General features: G+C 37.3%; 1 protein-coding gene and 1 long non-coding RNA gene across 2 annotated transcripts; both read right to left on the bottom strand.

Annotated features, from left to right (window-relative positions):
* Window positions 1-874: 874 nt before the first annotated feature.
* Window positions 875-1,856, bottom strand: LOC148849694 (uncharacterized). Its single transcript, XR_016099732.1, has 2 exons — window positions 1,310-1,856; window positions 875-1,219 (listed from the first exon to the last, which is right to left on the bottom strand). It is a non-coding gene; the product is annotated as an uncharacterized LOC148849694 (long non-coding RNA).
* A 2,298-nt stretch (window positions 1,857-4,154) lies between these two features.
* Window positions 4,155-16,735, bottom strand: LOC148849693 (ARID/BRIGHT DNA-binding domain-containing protein). Its single transcript, XM_088947518.1, has 12 exons — window positions 16,521-16,735; window positions 16,382-16,421; window positions 15,921-15,973; window positions 15,515-15,560; window positions 14,043-14,126; window positions 12,760-12,882; window positions 12,580-12,631; window positions 12,402-12,477; window positions 6,742-6,808; window positions 6,601-6,651; window positions 5,572-5,655; window positions 4,155-4,811 (listed from the first exon to the last, which is right to left on the bottom strand). Exons 1-12 carry the CDS (start codon window positions 16,604-16,606, stop codon window positions 4,707-4,709), a joined length of 867 nt encoding a protein of 288 aa, XP_088803644.1. The 5' UTR covers window positions 16,607-16,735; the 3' UTR covers window positions 4,155-4,706.
* Window positions 16,736-18,692: the final 1,957 nt, after the last annotated feature.

The following is an 18,692-nucleotide window of genomic DNA, read 5'->3' as shown; positions in this document are numbered from 1 at the left end:
TCGGTTCAGGTTTTTGGTTTTGTTTTGAATAATTATTTATGTTATTTGAGCAAGGATTAAGCATTAGAAAATGAGCACCCCCTAACGTTGTGGAGATGTGTATAATAAATTCTATGTAAATAAACCAATCCCTTCTATCTTTCTAATTTAAACTTCTGTTTTCTTAACTCCCCTATTTTCAGTTGCAAAATGGCTTCTTCTGGATCGATACTAAGCAAAAACAACGCCCCGAGAAATATTGTTCCATTTTCAAACCTCCCCAAGGAAAATCCCATACTTGATCGCATTTATTGGTTTTAAAGTTGAACAATTTTTCTTTTTGTTCTGTACGAATCCTTTATTTTAATATATATATATATATATATATATATATATATATATATATATATATTTTTTTTTATTCCAAGCTCAAGCTCTTTGAAATATTGGTTGGAAAAGTTCTTGGCCGGGTCAAGACAAGACAAAAAAGAAACAGCAAGAGAGATTCCCGTCTTGAAAATGAAAATGTGAAGAAGTAGTAAGGATAAAAAAGACTTTTTAATGATTCCGTTAGATATAATTCTCATAGGGGAGGTCTTACTTCAATTTAAAAAAAGAGGGGATGTTTCAGTATTTACAAGAAAACTCAGGGGAAGTTTAATTATTTTACCCTTTTTTTTCAGTCAAAATGTCAAATTCATTTCGTGTAACGGCAAAAAGAAGGAAAACCAGGGGAGATTAATGCCCTTAATTTTATTTAGTAAACACGGTTTTGGTTTTGAATATAAAATTCAATTACACGGTACTGGAACCTTCGCAAGATCCATCCACATATTCAATTCCTATCATCATTTTATTTATTTATTTATATATTTATGTTTGGACTTTAGATCTGGAAGAACATTACCTTCTAATAAAATGTCATAATTTATAATGTTTCACTCAATATACAGAAGATCCATTTTGATTCCAATGAAAAAAAAAAAAAAAATAGACAGAGGAAGAGGAAGAGGAAGGAAGGAGATAAGAAACACCGCACAGGCAAACAAAATACAAACACCGATGGACAAATCGATTCATTCATTGCATTTCCCCCTATAAACAGAAGCAAGAAAAATAAGGTGGACAGAAGTTGGTAACTCCAGCAGCCGGTCGCAACCTTGATATCAGGGGTGGTGAGGCTTCAATGCAACCTCATGCAGCTTTAATTATGCTTTATATCTCTATTCTCAAGTTTAAACTAAACAGCAAGGAAGGAGAAGCAGTCAATAATCACAAACACAAACAGAAACAGAAAGAAGGCCATCAACCGTCAACAGTCAACACCTACCGCAATTAAGCTTTAAGCATGTATTCCATAAACATGAATCCCCCGGTCGTCCTATTCCTATCTCCGGCCAACTGGAACTGGTTTCTCATCCACCGAAATGGATGTCCTCTTGATAAACTCCAAGCAATCCGCGATAGCTTCGGAATAGAAGGAATTCGAACGTCCAAATGATCTCAATTTACAGTCCCGATGACGACTAATAAGGTTCTCTCCCCCCATTGCTAGCCCTCTTCTACTACTACTACTACTAGTACTGATACCTTTCTTCAGTGATTCTAGAGCTTGCCCATATGAAGACTTCCACCTACTTAACACCCCAAACAAATACCAGAGCCTTGTGCGCAGTCGGCATACAGAAAACCGTCGAGCGTTTAATCGGAAACCTTTCATCCGGTGATGCCATCTCCTGCCAACCCTGTTGTAGCTCATGAGGTGCCCCATATATTATTATTGTTCCTTTCGATCAATCAACGAGCTAGCAAGAGAGCGATAGACAGACAATGCCAAACGCCAAGCCGCAAGCGAGCGAGCTCTGTAATGGAAATGGATTATTGGATTGGAGCCTTGGAGGTGTATATAAATAAGGGCGAGTGAAGAAGGACTTTTTAGGGAAAGGTCAGATTATTTATTTATTTTTATTTTTTCTAGGGGTGGAACCGTGGAAGGAACATGGAAGATGGGGGGAGGACTGAGGAGGGGCCTTGGCCTGCATTAAAAATTATTAATTATTATGCCGCAGAAAGATTAAAGGAATTTTACAACGTGGATATGACCGGATTATTATTAAAGAAATGGATTGAGCCTAATTTGTCTTGAAGTTACTCGAGAAAACAAATAAAATAGACGACAAAGGAAAGGAGTAAAGCAAAAAAGAGTTTTGTAGTACAGAAAAACATAAAATAGGTATTTCTCTTTTTGGCAGTTCCATTCCAATTCCATGTGAAGTGTGAAGACTAAAGTACCCCTTAGGCCTAGGCGATTCTAAATATTGTACTAGTGTAGTGGGTGGTCAAATCAGACGGGTTCGATATGGTTGGTCAAGGGCCAGCTTCCAGACTTCCTGACTTCCTGTTTCAGTATTTATTGATATAATATATTTATATATATATATATATAGAGAGAGAGAGAGAGAGAGAGAGGGCGCGAGAGAAAATCATATAAAGCGTTGGGGCCTGCACCCAAAAGGCTTTTTATTTTGTAAGCAATAGATAGGGATATTTTCAGGAATACAAACAAAAACAGATTAATTGGTTAGTTCCTTCCGAGTTCCGAGTTCTATGCGAAAGGTGGGGGAACACGTTAACAAGAGTTGTTCATGAAACAGGATAGGGACATTACGGACCTAATACCATTTAGTTAAACAAAGCTGACTAGTATCTTGGCATTATATTAAGTTTTCCTATTAGTTAGATTGAAAATAGTGTCCCCAACCCCCACACACCCTATTTTATGAGTTACGACTAATGTACTAATGTAAGTGTAGGTGACCCAATCGAGTGGTTTGAATGTTGTCCACAGATACAAAGGATCATAGGCGGGCCCACAAATAACGAAAAATAAATGCTCTAAAGTCAGCTAGGTTGTCCATCGTCTAAGCCCCCTTGTCCCTGTGTTGTCTTGTTTGCCATTTTTATTATTAATTAGATTAGATTAGATAAATCATAAATAAAAGGTGACAGTTGCTACTGGGAAAGTAAGTAGCGTTTAGTGGATCGCTCGTGGAGTGGAACTCGTATGTTTCATTTGTTCATGGTGTACTGTTGAGTGTTGCCACGCCCACGCATATGAATTATGATATGGCCTAATAGGCCTATGCCTTATCATCGTCCATCCAACATTGTCCTCCTGCGTTTCTGGTTTATTATGGTTTGTCATTTGGCAATTGGGACTCATGATGATACAAGTGACTCCTACGCTTTCACCATCCCACACCTACAGGATTAAAACATAAATTGTAGAGACATGGCCCGTTGATTATGGGTCCGATTCAACACTCTAACCACGCATATGTTGTATTGGTATTAAGGTCAAAATGGTGATGGCAGAGGACTTACTGACTTAGGACTTTGGAGCACCACTTGGAGGTGGGTAGGCTCCAAAAGTCCAAAGTGACAACATGACAGATGAGAGGAGAGGCACAGGAATAGCCACATAGATACCATAACCATACGAAACGTGAAGTCAAGAAGAGATTGATGACCTAATTTCCACTTCCACCTCCATCGCCCCAACCTTGAAGCCTAGATTGGCCTCTCAATTCAGTTATTCAGTTTCAGGCACCATAAATCATTACTGCCTTTTTTTTAGCTTAGAAATTCATTTACATTTACGATTTACCAATAAAAGAGATCCATTTACATCCTTTTGCTTGCTCAGAAAGCTGAAGTTAAAGGTAAAATTCTGAGTTTGGATTAAAATGTCGGTTAAAAACTTCGAAAGTTGGGTTTTGCTTAGGTTTGTCACAATATTGGCCCAGATCAAAGGTTGGGTATCATATAAAAGATACTATTTGTGCTTTTTGTTTCATTTTACTTCCGCCCTAGAAAAACTCGACTTTCAAGTCCTACAAGATTAATAAATTTTCAAAGTTACCCCATCAGCCACCCAAACCATTTTCATTGCTCTCTGCCTCTCGAGCAAAAGCTATTTCTTTGTAAATATATGATATATCAGTTGCTTTTTTTTTTTTTTTGGGTGTTTCGGGTGGGGATGGTAAGAAGATGTGCAGTTCAAAATAAAAATACAGTTGAAACTTGAAACCACTACAAGCAAATAGATTATAGACGGAATAAAATTTTAAGCACGCAAACACTCAATCCTGGGTTGCACATCTACAAAGATACAATTTGTTACGATAGCTAATCTAAAAACCAATCCCTTAAAAGAAGCTGATTAAACAAGATGTCTCCCATCCATGGCTTTTATATACAAAGTTACAAACTTCTAATGGAAGTTGTCATTGTTTCTGAGAACAAGCCAACCTACTACAGGTCAGACTTGTTAGATAGAGACCCAATAAGTCGTCCTAGGGCTAGCAGTCCACCAAGTCCTGAAAAAATTAAAAAAAAAAAAAATACAAACACACAACAGCCAGTAGGCTACCAACCAGAAAGCATGTACATTTTCACATGATCAAAGAACAAAACAAGAAAGCTTCATCACTGTCTAGCCATACTAATCACCCGGAGTTGGAACTTAAACGTAGATATGGTCATACCACTTGGGCACGTGTAGTTTGGCACTTATAAGCCTCTGGGCCAATTAACAAGAAAACTTGTATGCACAGTTGATCTTCTTTCTGGAATTCTTCCGTAATTTCATGTTTCCTTTCTCCTAAATTAATCACGAAACGCTAATCTATGGTCATGCGGAAATGGACAAACATCTCCACAGCAGCTTATGAATCCAACTGCTCATAAGGCACACGTACAAACAGCTGGCCATGCAGAGTAACTACAGAAGATGTTTGATGCGGATCAATTCTTGATGGTAGGGTTATAACCTGAAAACAAGATCCCATTTCTAGTGTGATGCATCACCGATGAAAACTAAACAGCCCACAATGTTCACCAATTTTACGATAAGGATGGATAGGTAAATAGCAAACAAGTTCATAAATCACAACATTATACATTTCAAAGAGAACTTTGTGGCAGTGATAATCAGCCTACTCAGACCAAGGTACACAAGAATGGAATGCCACTCCAATGTAGATGAACCACCTATGACTTGGCTGTTTCAGTTTATAGTTCTAAAAATTGGCTGTGGTTCAGAAAATGACAATGCGTTTCTTTAAACCAATGCAATAGAGGCTGCTGTCTCTATGGTTCTTTTTTGGACTATCAAGTGAGTATTGATTGTGTGACTTGCATGTGCATGTACTCTAACCACTTTTGATTGTATGGTCACTATTGATCAAAAGAAACATGATAAGAGCTTTATAGGAGTGCAGGATACACCACTAAACTGCCATGTCATGCTTTCAGCAGTAAACCATTTTGTCTGGGTTTGAACATGATAAATTAGCATGTTCAAAAATTAAGGTACTCTGCTGGTCCTGGAACCATGATTGGTGGTCCCAAAACCACCACCAACATGGCCAAACATACAAAATAAGATTTCTCATCCTAGAACCAGATGGTGTTAACAAAGAAAACCATAAAACACACCTTTGACTTGATGTTTACCATCTACATTAATCATTTGGCATATCCTGTTGACACTTAATTTCCTCAATACCCTTAAAAAAGATAAAAACAAACCTTTTTGAATGGTGTGACACCCCAAGGCTGCTCTGACTCACCAGATATAACCAAACGTCCAGCTGGATCTGACTGAACATGTACCTAAAGATGCCGAAGGTCAATCTCATAAATTTTATCTTCACCAAACTATTAATGAAGTAGCACAAAGTTATCTAATATTTTCAATCCACTTTTTTGACTGGTAATATTTTGAATCCACTTAATGCTCTTTTTACAGATAAGTATTTGACTTAAAACATTATTTTAAACACAATCAACTTAAGATTCTGATGATCAAAGTTAACTGCCATAAAATATCTAAAATGTAAGTATGTAACTAAAAGCGAAGTTGAAATTGAAAAAGAAAAAAAAAAGATAATTTCCATCGGACAATCATACTATTCACTCAAACATGAAAAAGTATGGTTTCAATGATTCCTTTTTTATCAATAATGGTTTCAATGATTCTGTGGGTTGGAGAATGATAGAAGGGATCAAAACATGTTTACTGAAAAACTATACAGCGACAAAAACAACCATTCTAACTTCACTCATCTCAGTAGCATGTCATAATGTCTCTACAATTCTACAAAATTTTACTGTTGTACAATTGAAATAGAATTTGATTGCATGGACTGCAGCAAGAGACTATATGTTCTTTTATTTTTCGGAATTAAAAATACAGTATAAATTTCAACAACTTTAACCACCATGATTGTGTTGCACATGCACAGCCAGAAAACCACAGGATGCCATCTGAGGTCTCATATGAACATCAGAGGCATAAAAAAAAAGTAGTTTATTTTTGTTATACAGTAACTTCCCACGCATTCATCAAAACAAAATGAAAAAAAAAAAAAAAAAAAAAATCAGTAACTGCCCATGGGATCTGATACCATGTTCCTCGATATTCCATCACAATGCCACTAATTATCCTCTATAGTCTATAATACTCATAGTACAGATTGAAGCCAATCACAGCAGCAAACAAGGCAGAATGTACTGGTAAAAATAAGATCTGGATGAAGAGGAGAGGACTGCACTTACCTCCTCACGCAAGAGCCCAGGAACTAAAGCATAGACCTCAAAACAATCTTTCTGCAAAAATGCATAGTTAGCCATCAATCAATAAAATTACAGTTGGCAGATGCTATAATCCATCGAGTAAAGGGAGCCAGATTAGCTTACAGTTTTCCGCACATTGATCTTCACCCAATCAGCTGAGGGTCCAACATCGACAACCATTGTGTCCATACTGGCAGGAAAAACCCAAATTAATCCCAGCTTCAAGAACAGTGAAACCATTTACTGGGAACTCAAGCATCAAAGGCTTTTTTTTTCTTTCAGCAGTTTATCAAGGTAACACCTAAACAACAAAGATGCGCTTTAAACATCTTGTTGCACCATGTCTAGGCACCACACCAGAGGTACAAAAACATACACCAACATCAGCACAAAACTGAAAACAGAAACAAATGGTTGAAGATTTCTGTTCTAATTTCATTGAGAAGATCTGTACAAATATATAAAACTACTAAGAATCAATCTACGAGCTATTCTAGGAAACTAACCCACTAATTTAGCCTAAAGAAAAAAAGGAAACTAAATCACAGCCTAAATAAGAAAATAAATAACTAAAAAAAAGGAAAGATTCTGACTCGTATTCCACAAGGAATAATCCTGTCATCCCTTTCCAACACTCCCCCTCAAGCTGGTGAATGTATATCAATCATTCCCAGTTTGGATACATTTGTCTCAAACCCGACCCTAAGTAATGGTTTAGTGAGGATGTCTGCTTCCTGTGATCCAGATGGCACATAGGATAGACAAATTTTTCCATTTTTGATCTCTGATTTGATGAAATTTCTGTCAATGCGAACATGCTTCATTCGATCATGTTGAATAGGGTTGTGTACAATTGTTGGAAAAGGATGACAAGGATTATTCCTTGTGGAATCCGAGTCAGAATCTTTCCTATTTTTTTAGTTATTTATTTTCTTATTTAGGTTGTGATTTAGTTTCCTTTTTCTTCTTTAGGCTAAATTAGTGGGTTAGTTTCCTAGAATAGCTCCTAGATTGATTCTTAGAAGTTTTATATATTTGTACAGATCTTCTCAATGAAATTAGAACAGAAATCTTCAACCATTTGTTTCTGTTTTCAGCTATTGCTGACTTACTGTCACTATACAGTTTCATTGGACTATCAAGTGGAACATTTAAGTCTGACAGTAGTCGTTCAAGCCATATTAACTCACAAATCCCTTGTGCAATTGCCCTATATTCTGCTTTTGCACTACTTCTGGACACAACAGTTTGCTTCTTACTTCGCCATGTAACAACATTCCCCCAAACCTTTGTACAATATCCTATAGTAGACTTACTGTCCTCAACCGAACCAGCCCAATCCGCATCTGCATCCCTCAACTAACCGGTTATCACTTTTCTTGAACAATATACCCTTGCCAAGAGTTCCTTTCAAATATCTAAGGATTTGATCAACAGCACACTGATGTCTCTCGGTTGGAGCATGCATAAACTGACTAACTATGCTAACACTATAGGCAATATCGGGCCTAGTAAGTGATAGATAGATTAGTTTTCCCACAAGACGTTGATATCTCTCTTTGTTAGCTAGAGGATCATTCTCAGAGATCTTATGCTTCCAATTCTTCTCTAGTGGAGTGCTAGCTAGACGACAACCAAGCTTCCCGGTTTCCTTCAACAGATCTAGGATGTATTTTCTTTGAGAAATGAAAATACCAGTTTTGCTTCTAGCAATTTCCATCCCAAGGAAATACTGAAGTTTTCCAAGATCCTTAACTTTGAACTCAGATTGTAGTAGGCCCTTGAGATTCGTAATCTCATCATTGTCATCACCCGTGATTACCATATCATCAACATACACAATCAAGATTGATTTTTTTCCATCCATTGACTGTTTTATGAATAGGGTGTGATATGTTTGTCCTTGTGTGTATCCAAATCTTTTCATAATTGTGCCGAATCGAATGAACCATGCCCTAGGAGATTGTTTTAACCCATATAGAGACTTCTTCAATTTACACACTGATCCTGGTTTTTCTTTGTCTTCGAAGCTAGGAGTCAGTTTCATGTAGACTTCTTCATCAAGAGTTCCATTCAGGAAAGCATTTGAAACATCCATTTGGTGCAATTCCCAATCCAAGTTGGTTGCCATAGACAAGAGAACCCGTATAGAGTTCAATTTTGCAACTGGTGCAAAAGTTTCTTCGTAGTCAAGCCTGTATGTTTGCGTATACCCTTGAGCAACCAAACGCGCTTTGTATCCCTCTATTTTCCCTTCCAAGCCTATTTTCACCGTAAAAATCCACTTACAACCCACTAACTTCTTCCCTTCAGGCATGTTTACAACTTCCCATGTATTATTGTCATTTAGTGCCTTCATCTCTTCCAAAACAGAAGCCTTCCATTTTGAATCTCTCAAGGCATCATATATATTTGCAGGAATTGTTACATTATCAAGTTGAGATACAAATGCCCTGTGAGTGTTAGATAAATAGCAATATGACAAATGATTTGAAATCGAATGTTGAGGACAAGATCTTACCCCCTTTCTTATAGCAATGGGAACATCCAGATCATCAATTGTAACAGCACCTCTTTGTGAATCTTGTGGTGAATCCGCCATAGGTTCCGCTGATTGGTTTTGCTGAGTAACGCCGGGCCTCCTTGAGTAAACAATTAGTTCACTTTGTTGTTGGAATGATTCTCCCCCTTGACTGAGACCTGTGGGTATCTGGTAGGGGTAATGGTGGATACTCAAAGGATGGTAAAGTGGACACTGATGGAGACTGGGGCAAAGACACAGGAAGAGATATCGAAGGATCCCAATGATTATCTTCAATTAAGTTCTCCCCCTGAAGAGAATCATGGGAATAGAAGGATTGATCTTCCAGGAATGTAACATCATAGGATACATAGAATTTTTTTGTGATAGGATTGTAACATTTATATCCTTTTATAGTGGAAGAGTATCCTATGAAGATACATTTGATGGCCTTTGGATCAAGTTTTCCCCGAGTAGGACTAGTATTATGAACAAACATAAAACACCCGAATATTTTTGGTGGGAGAGTTGAGTAAACAAATATGAGGGAATTCTTTTTGGAGACAATTGACTGGTGTACGGAATTCGAGGGGTTTTGATGGAAGTCTATTGATTAAATAGGCAGCAGTTAATATAGATTCTCCCCAAAAATGATGTGGAACAGCACTAGCAAACATGAGTGATCGAGCTACCTCCAACCAATGACGATTTTTTCGTTCTGCAACCCCATTTTGTTGTGGGGTAGATGTACATGAGCTTTGATGAAATATGTCATTCTGAATGAGGTAATCTCCAAGAATCTATGCAAAGTACTCTCCTCCATTATTTGTGCGGAGTATGTGAATGTTGCATTGGAACACATTCTTTATCATTTTATGGAACTGTTGAAACACATACCCAACATCAGATTTGTTCTTCAAGAGATAGACCCAGCAAGCACGAGTATGGTCATCTATGAAGGTGATAAACCATCTCTTTCCTGTTAAATCCACAACCCATGATGCTCCCCAAATATCACTGTGAACAAGATGGAACGGTTTCGAATGTTTGTAATTGTGAATAGGATAATTTTTTCTGGACTGTTTTGCAAGAATACATGACTCACAATGGAAAGAAGACGGATCTTTATTGAGAAATAAGTTTGGATACAAATGTTTCAAATATTGAAAACTAGGATGTCCTAAGCGTTTGTGCCATAGAATTACATCTGAATTCAACGAACTAGACGCAGAAAGAGATAGATGTGGTTTTGGCCTTGGAGAAGAATCAGTGAGATAGTAGAGACCATGTCGTTCTTCAGCATTGCCAATCATCTTCCCCGAAGACGGATCCTGAAAAATACAACGATCACAAAGAAATGTTACTTTACAATTTTGATCCTTAGTTAACTTACTAACAGAAAGGAGATTATATCTTAAACTCGAAACATAAAGAACAAATTTCAAATAAAGTCCTTGGTAAAAAACATCTCCAACTCCAGCCACAATTATTGTATTCCCATTTGCCACCGAGTTTTTTATCTCACCATCACATTTTTTTATAATTCAAAAAAGTTGTATGATGTCCTGTCATATGATCTGATGCACCGGTGTCAACAATCCAGTCATTGAGATCATCTTTTCGTGATAATAGAGATGATGAGATATTACCTCGTTGTGCAACTGCTGTTGTAGGTGTAGAACCTGATGCCTCAGAAATCTGTTGCTGGTGAAGAAGAGACCTTAAAATCTCCATTTGTTCCGGTGTGAAAGTTGTTGTGTTAGGCTTCTTTGTCTCAGCAGATTCGGCTACATGAGCTGAAGGGTTGCCTTTCCTCTGATTCCCGTGGTTTCCAATCTGGAGGTTTTCCATGAATGTTCCAGCAAGTCTCCTTTGAGTGATACGGCTTTTTGTAGTGTTCACACCACTGGTGGTTTTCTTTTTTCTTCTGAGGTTGAAACCGAGTAGATGTAAGTGCAGATCCTTGAGATTGTTCCTCTAGGATTCCATGTGAGGATGGGTTCAGCATGACTTTCCTCCTGCTTTCTTCTCGTCGAACCTCAGAAAACACCTCACGAAGTGAAGGAAAGGGTTTGATTCCAAGAATACGACCTCGTACTTCATCCAGGTCTTTATTGAGTCCTTGAAGAAAATCAAATACTCGATCTTTCTCAAAGACTTGATTGTATAGTACTCCATCATCAGTACACTTCCATGGAATTGTATAAAACAAATCCATTTTTTGCCATAGATCAATCAGCCTGTTGTAGTACTCTGTTACTAACATTGACCCTGCCTTATGTTCCGCAGGAGAGAATGAATTTCAAAACACTGAGATGTGTTTCCAAGATCTGAGTACATCTCCTGAACAGCCTTCCATATTTCGTGAGCATTCTTGTAAAACAGATACGTGCATCCTATCTGCGGCTTCATGGAATTGATTAACCACACCATGACAATGGAATTTTCAGCTTCCCATGTCTTGTAACTCGCATCACTGCTCGCTGGAGGAGGGATTTCACCAGTAAGGTAACCCACTTTTCCTTTTCCTCGAATCACTAACAAAACGGATTGAAACCATTCACGAAAATTGGACCCATTTAATTTGTGTTGGGTAATCTACAAAGAATGGCTTATGTCAAAGGTGGCGAAGGAGGTTCCAAGGGATCTCGATGCATTCATGGTTGAATCTACTGATGTCGAGTCCACTGTTGATGAAGAATGGCTTGTTCCAGACATCGTCGCAGGCTCTGATACCATGAAAACAGAAACAAATGGTTGAAGATTTATGTTCTAATTTCATTGAGAAGATCTGTACAAATATATACAACTTCTAAGAATCAATCTAGGAGCTATTCTGGGAAACTAACCCACTAATTTAGCCTAAAGAAAAAAAGGAAACTAAATCACAGCCTAAAAAAGGAAAATAATCACAGCCTAAATAAGAAAATAAATAACTAAAAAAAATTAGGAAAGATTCTGACTCAGATTCCACAAGGAATAATCCTCGTCATCCCTTTCCAACAAAAACTACTCATTGGGTCAGTATTATGTACTAAAGAATTGTGAATTTGCAACAACTGATGAATTTTTACATTTTTTTTTAACTTTATACCTTGCTTCAAAAAGGTGCACACCTTGCCTTGCGCTTTGGGCACAAAACAACCCTTGCGCTTTTAAAATATTCGTCAAATACATATTCATGTCAAGGTACCACCAATTATCTCTGAATGAAAAAGGCAAACAATTTTTTTTTTTTAAAAAGGTAGTTTAGAATCATAACTGTGGCTTCGTAGTTTTAGTTCGAACAGCCTTGACCACACGCTCCAGGCTAGATGGTTTTTTACGTTTGAGTAGACCTGAGTCAATTAAAAATAAGTAAATAATTACAGTAAAAAGGCTGAGATGTTATGACATAGGTCACTACTGTTAAGAAGGCAAATCCTGAGAATCAATCATACCAACACTTTTAAGCTGTTTTTCACGCTTTTGCATAGCAATGGAGCTCTTGTCCTGCCAAAAAATAACGCTATAGAGAATGAATATCACAAAAAAAGAGAATCACACGCAACAAAGAATGGATGCATAAATTAGTTCAATACTTCAAAAACAGCCTTTCAATAAATAATTAGGCTACACACCTTAATAATTGGGTCACCAACTTCACCATTACCAAGAAGACGCCGGGAATGCCAGCCTTGTATGGCACGAGCTGCAGCATCTCTCCGTGCCCTACCTGATCCTGGTGCTTGATTATCACCCCCCTGCAGACAGAAAATTCATAAGAATCAACACATGTAAAAATTCCAACATTTTGACTCTACAACCATATCCACATCTAAGCTCTAAATGAAATAAAATCGTGTTAGCTCAATTGGCTAGAGCATCATTTTATTAACACAAAGACTATAGCCTTGTAGGATGAAGTGCTACATAGACTACAACCTACAAAATGCTGAATACATATTCGAACTTCAAATTCAAGGTTACACATCAAAACAAGCTTTGTAGAGCTTTTTTTCAAGGGGTAAGTTATACTCCCCCCCCCCCCCTTCCTAGTTGGTTGATCTAAAAAGATTCCATGGTGGCCGCCCCAAATCCGAGATATAGTTTGGGGTAAAAAAAAAACACGGCAACAATCTAGTTGAGGTGCATCTAGGTTCAGGGAAAACACACTCCACAAAATAAGTCTCGCTTATGTGCCTAAGTGTGTCTAAAGCATGCCTTTAAGAACATCAGAATATCCCATCCAATTCGTTTTAATGCTTTCATTCATCTAGTCCAAACTTGAGTTTTAAAACACTACTTACAGTAACTACCTATTCTCCCACAAGTTCTCCTGATATAATTCTGTCTTAGCAATCAACCCCATGTGCTATTTGTTAGGTTATGAAGAAGGAACATATGCACGTAACTTTCATAGTAGAAATGGCCCTTGGAGGAAGGAATTCTATAGGGCAAAACCTGATTTGGTTTTCACTGGACATCATTTCTAGCTGAGCTCAAGAATGTAAATAAAGGCTTATTGGTCTCACCGTCCCAGCTATTCAGGTAATTGGGAGGGGTGGACTGGATTCATACCTAACCTTTGGCATTTTTTTCCCAAATGGTCAGCTCTCCAAAAATTCAAGCCATAGCACCCAAGTAACCATAACAGGCATACCATATCATCATCATCATTGTCTAAGCCTTGTTACAACTAGGTCAACTACATGAATGCTGTTTCACCATTCCATTCTGTTCAGTGCCATATCTATTGTTAAATCATTTCTCACCCATGTCCCTTTTGGTTGGCCCCTAGCCCTTCTAGCCCCTTCAACTTGCAAAAGATTACTTATTCTATGTATACCAGGCATAACTTATAATGTTGAAAAATTAATATATTGCTCAAGCAATTAAAATTTAAAATAGAAAAGATTATGACCTGATTTTCACTAGGCTCAATTGAAACAACAGGAACATGGAGCTCACCACCGTGCATTTTATGCCTTTCATAGTCAAGAAGTGCCTGCAGAAATTGAAAGTCAGGAAACAAAGGCATGGACAAGTCTGGTGCAAATTAATCATGCATTTAGAAATGCACATATATGTGTGTACAGACGCATACACAGCTATAGGAAGACAGAAAACCTTATTTTGGCAGAAATATGCAGATAGATTCAGAATGGATATGGAGAAGGCCAATGACATTGATGGAAGAATGGATCAATGGACATTGCACCAAACATGGTAGTCAATTGTTGCCCAGATACCACTGCCAAAGACATGGTGATGTACATGCATCCCCGCTTGATACTTTACACCAACACCATCTCCTACGCCTAACTTGACCCATTGCCAATGAATTGGATTTCACAACTTTCATCAAAGAGGCCCCTAATCTTACCCAGATAGGCAATTCATTGTCCAATTACCATTTTTATCAGCCATGGTCAAAGAGATTATGTTCAGATAAGAAAAAAAGTACACCCCTTTTCACCCGGATAAGCAGATAAAGGGAAAAGGGTGCAACACCACAAGCCCATAAAGTAAGAAAGCATATCACAACAACCAAAAAAGAGGGGGGGAAAAGGAAAATGCGTGTGCTCCCCCAATTACGATTAAGCACTCCCCACACTCTCTCTTGCTCTGCCTTTCAAAGTGCCAACCATGAGATCCATCTAAATTAGCTGTTTGTTAAGACAATAATCTTTCCTCTCTTATATGGTGCAGAATGTTCCAACAGCCATGTGAAACCGAGAGAATCCAACCAATAATCACCTTCCACCAGTCATCATCTAGAGTATTTACTTTCTTCAGGTTTAATTAACCCCAGTGGCTCATTAGGACACAAGGCATAAGAAGTCAATCCTGACACAAAAATCCCTACTAGGGTATGCTGAACCACCCATTTCACTGAACAGTCTCCAGATAGTAATAGAAAAATAGGCAAACCCAACTATTAAAATAATGATATTGTCCATGATATAGCACAAAATAAATACCAGCCTGATATCCAGATAGGACCAAGCATCCTCCTAGTGTAACTTGCCCAAACCAAGGTTGTTATCACAAACAGACCAACAAATTGTTTAAAATGATGAATAACGAAGAACCACAAAGGGCACCCCTACTGACAGAACAGTAAAGCTCTAAAAGAGAGTTCATTAACAATGCTTAAATATCAACTAAACCTTGAGAATTCTGTAATTTGTTTCTACTTTGAGCACCTCAAAAATATCAACATTTCAAACTTGCTAGCTGCTAATTATCAAGTCTCATTCAAAATTTTCAATATCTGGAAAGAAGAAAAATATCTGCAAGGGACATTTGAGATCTAAAGGTTCACTTCAATGCAAACAGAACCTACAATCAGGTCAAAATCAAAATTTCAGCCTTGGTCCCTCCCAAAATCACCTTTTCATAAAAGAATCGAAATGACCAAGAGACAGTAGTGCATGTCCTGCAGAGTAATACATTTGAGTAAACAATCTGCAGAGCCAAATGAAATCAACAGAATGTATGAGAGGTTGCTACTTACAAATGAGAAATACAACCAACTATAATAAGCATTTTCCCGAACATATCTGACAAGACTTCATCAGCCTCATGTGGTCCTTATTACCTAGACAGCTAACTAACATGGGTTTCTAAATTCATAGACCTGAGCTTGTCACTCTGTACAATTTGGAAGGTTAATATTACCAATCCTTTGGCAAATACCATAGGTCTGAGGAACTTGGTGCACTACAAGTCTACAAGACTCAATCTACATTTCTTTAGGGGCAACTCATCAATCCAAAAGGAGTCACATTTTCCTTACTTAGGGGGCTTGAAGGACTCTCCCACTTGCCGCCACAATTTGCATGTAGTAACCTACACAGGCAAAAATGATGCTGGTTATGCATCCTTATTTTCAGGAGCCCAAGGTATATACATAAATTCCATCCACAAATTAAAGAAGTTAATTGAGTGGTAAGAACCCGCCCGATAGGGTACATAAGAAAATAATGCTGGTTATGCATCCTTATTTGCAGCAGCCCAAAATGTAATGCAGAGAACTCATCCAGGCATTATCGAACTTGGTTAAGTGGTGAGAACCGGGTAGAGTACATTAGAAAATTTGATCGGGTACCTCAAAAACTTGTATTAGTTTATGAGGGGGTTTGCCTACAAAAAGCTCAACAACCAAGTCCCAAGGACAGATAGACTTCAGGATCGAGTTTTAGAAACTTGACATGAACCACAAACATATAAAAGCGGTTCTTACAAGACCATGCATACCTGGTCGTAACCACCCAATCTGTTCACAGCTCTCCATAATCTTAATCCGAAACAAGCAGAAGAGAATTAACCCAGACTGAAAAGAGCTCATTGAAAAAGCATTACTTGAAAAAAAAAAAAAAGAAAAATGAGAACTAACTTGAGGCAGTTCAGTCCTTCTCCATAAAACTTTGGAGGCTTGAACTCCACATTCCTCTCCCTGAAGAAATTCTCAAGTTCCTTCATGAACGCAGCTTGCTCCTCCTCAGTTCCCGATTCATCACCGACAGCCACTTGTCTGTCCACAGGAAATGACCAGTTTGAACCCTCCTTATTAATATGATACTCTACTGCTGCCAGCCTGTCACCAATGCCTCTTGTTTTGACACTGCGCCCTTAAAACCATTTTCTTCAGGCGGAAGTCCCTCTTCTGCCCTCTTGTTTTGACACTTAACCTTATAATGGTTTAATATAGGATATAGGTAGGAGTGTCTTGTGTTTAAAACATTTTGTTTTGTCTCAATGGGTATACGTAGGTTTTTACTTTTTATAAGTGTACCACATTAGTGCCATATATCTGATTTTGTCCATTGGATCGCAAAAATAGGATCCATTTCAAAATTATATCGCATTCAAATCACCCCTATGGATTCAAAAAAGAAATTCAAAATGGAATTAAGAATGTAATGTGATACATTTGCATCCCTAAGATAAGATATGTGTGGTGATTCACCACTTATTTTTCTTATTTGGTTCAAGTGTTTCAAAAGAACTTTAAATGCCTAAAATTTATCATTGCAAAAAGAAAACTCAAAATGAAGCTTCTTATAATATAATATTTATTTATTAGTCTACGTGACGCCTAGCACTTAAGCTGACTTAAATAATGTATAAAAAGCAACTAGTCACTTTTATGATTTCTAAGCTGTAAATATTGCCCCAGGACATTAAACCACATAATTAATTTCTCAACAACTACTGTTGATACAAGGCTTTCCATAGATTTGGTTATTAGGACTATAATAACCGGCCAATGCTCTTTTGGTCACCAATTATCATGCTATGAAACAACTATTCCAAGCTTCTATTTCTAATGCTACCTACACTTAGCCTCATGCCATGCATTATTAATTATATCACTTTTTTATGCTAAAATTAATTAATAGTTTATCCAAAATATATTTATATATATATATATATCAAGCAAAAATAAAACACACAGCCAAGCCACAAATACAAATTTCTGACCACAAAACAGTCCATCAAACCATCACATATAAATAAATCCGTTGTTGTGTATCATTATATACAAACTATTGTACGTCATCCAAATGTAATTATTAATTATAACATAAAATAGTCTCTATGGTCATCGCATACGAATTCATCATTGCATGTCCATCATAAACATAAATATATGTAATTCTAGAATTACAACCACCGTACAAAAATCATGTATAATGCTTTATGCATCGGCATGATCCACTTATTTCACATCCCAAGTATAATGAATACAATAACGAAGAATTACTTATGGGAATGATGGTCAGTGTATGATTGATATTGTCCTTGAAAAAATCCTACATTATTGGCATTTTTTTAACGGAAAAGTACATAGAGGTTTTATGCAGATTTTTTATTCTCACTGCAAAATTAGCATCAATTCCAATTTGAACCTACAAATTCTCACCCTGGGTTATCGGCCATTCTCCCTTTTCTTTAACTTACATTCTATGGAATGTGAATAAGATGAGTGCTGCCATGTGTCTCTCATTCTCTCGTTATTATTTAAGAGAAGGCAATACCAATACCCATGTGTTGATTTCTTGGAAAAATAAGGGTATTGATGTGTTGATTTTCTTGGCACCAATAAAGTGTTGGATAAGTTACACTACAGTACCACTAGCAGAAATGAATGTAAAACCAATCCCATGACAGCAAGAACCTTTCCCCCAAATTTGTGTGTCAAAATGAGTTTGCCAACAACAATAATAATAAGCAATTCAGCCAAGTAACAAAAAAATAGATAACAATCACCACACAATAGCATACTAGAATTTTTACGTGGAAAACCCCAAAATCAGGGAAAAACCATGGGACTTATGGTCCGTAAAAGTATTCCACTAATTCAGAAATTAATGGGTACAATAGTCTTCTCTAATTGCAACTAGAGATTTACAAATATCAAGGAAATAATCATTGGCTCACAAAAACAGCATTAACATCACCAAATGCAAGGTGGATACAAAACAAACATAAGTTTAGATCTCACCAAGTTGTTGTAAATCTGAACTGAGAAGTAGAGAAAAGGAAGAAGAATCACCAAATCTGA

Source organism: Nelumbo lutea, chromosome 5, assembly GCF_056320005.1.
Source record: "Nelumbo lutea isolate HS-2025 chromosome 5, American lotus-T2T, whole genome shotgun sequence".
NCBI lineage: Eukaryota > Viridiplantae > Streptophyta > Magnoliopsida > Proteales > Nelumbonaceae > Nelumbo > Nelumbo lutea.
Note: the sequence above shows the minus strand (reverse complement) of the source record. Positions and strands in the feature narration are given on the sequence as shown.

Coding starts and splice junctions, on each gene's coding strand:
- LOC148849693 (XM_088947518.1), bottom strand. CDS start 16,606: ATGAAGGAACTTGAGAATTTCTTCAGGGAGAGGAATGTGGAGTTCAAG. Junction 14,127..15,514: donor TTCGATTCTTTTATGAAAAG/GTGATTTTGGGA, acceptor CAATTTCTGCAG/GCACTTCTTGACTATGAAAG. Junction 12,478..12,579: donor AAAACAGCTTAAAAGTGTTG/GTATGATTGATT, acceptor TAATTGACTCAG/GTCTACTCAAACGTAAAAAA.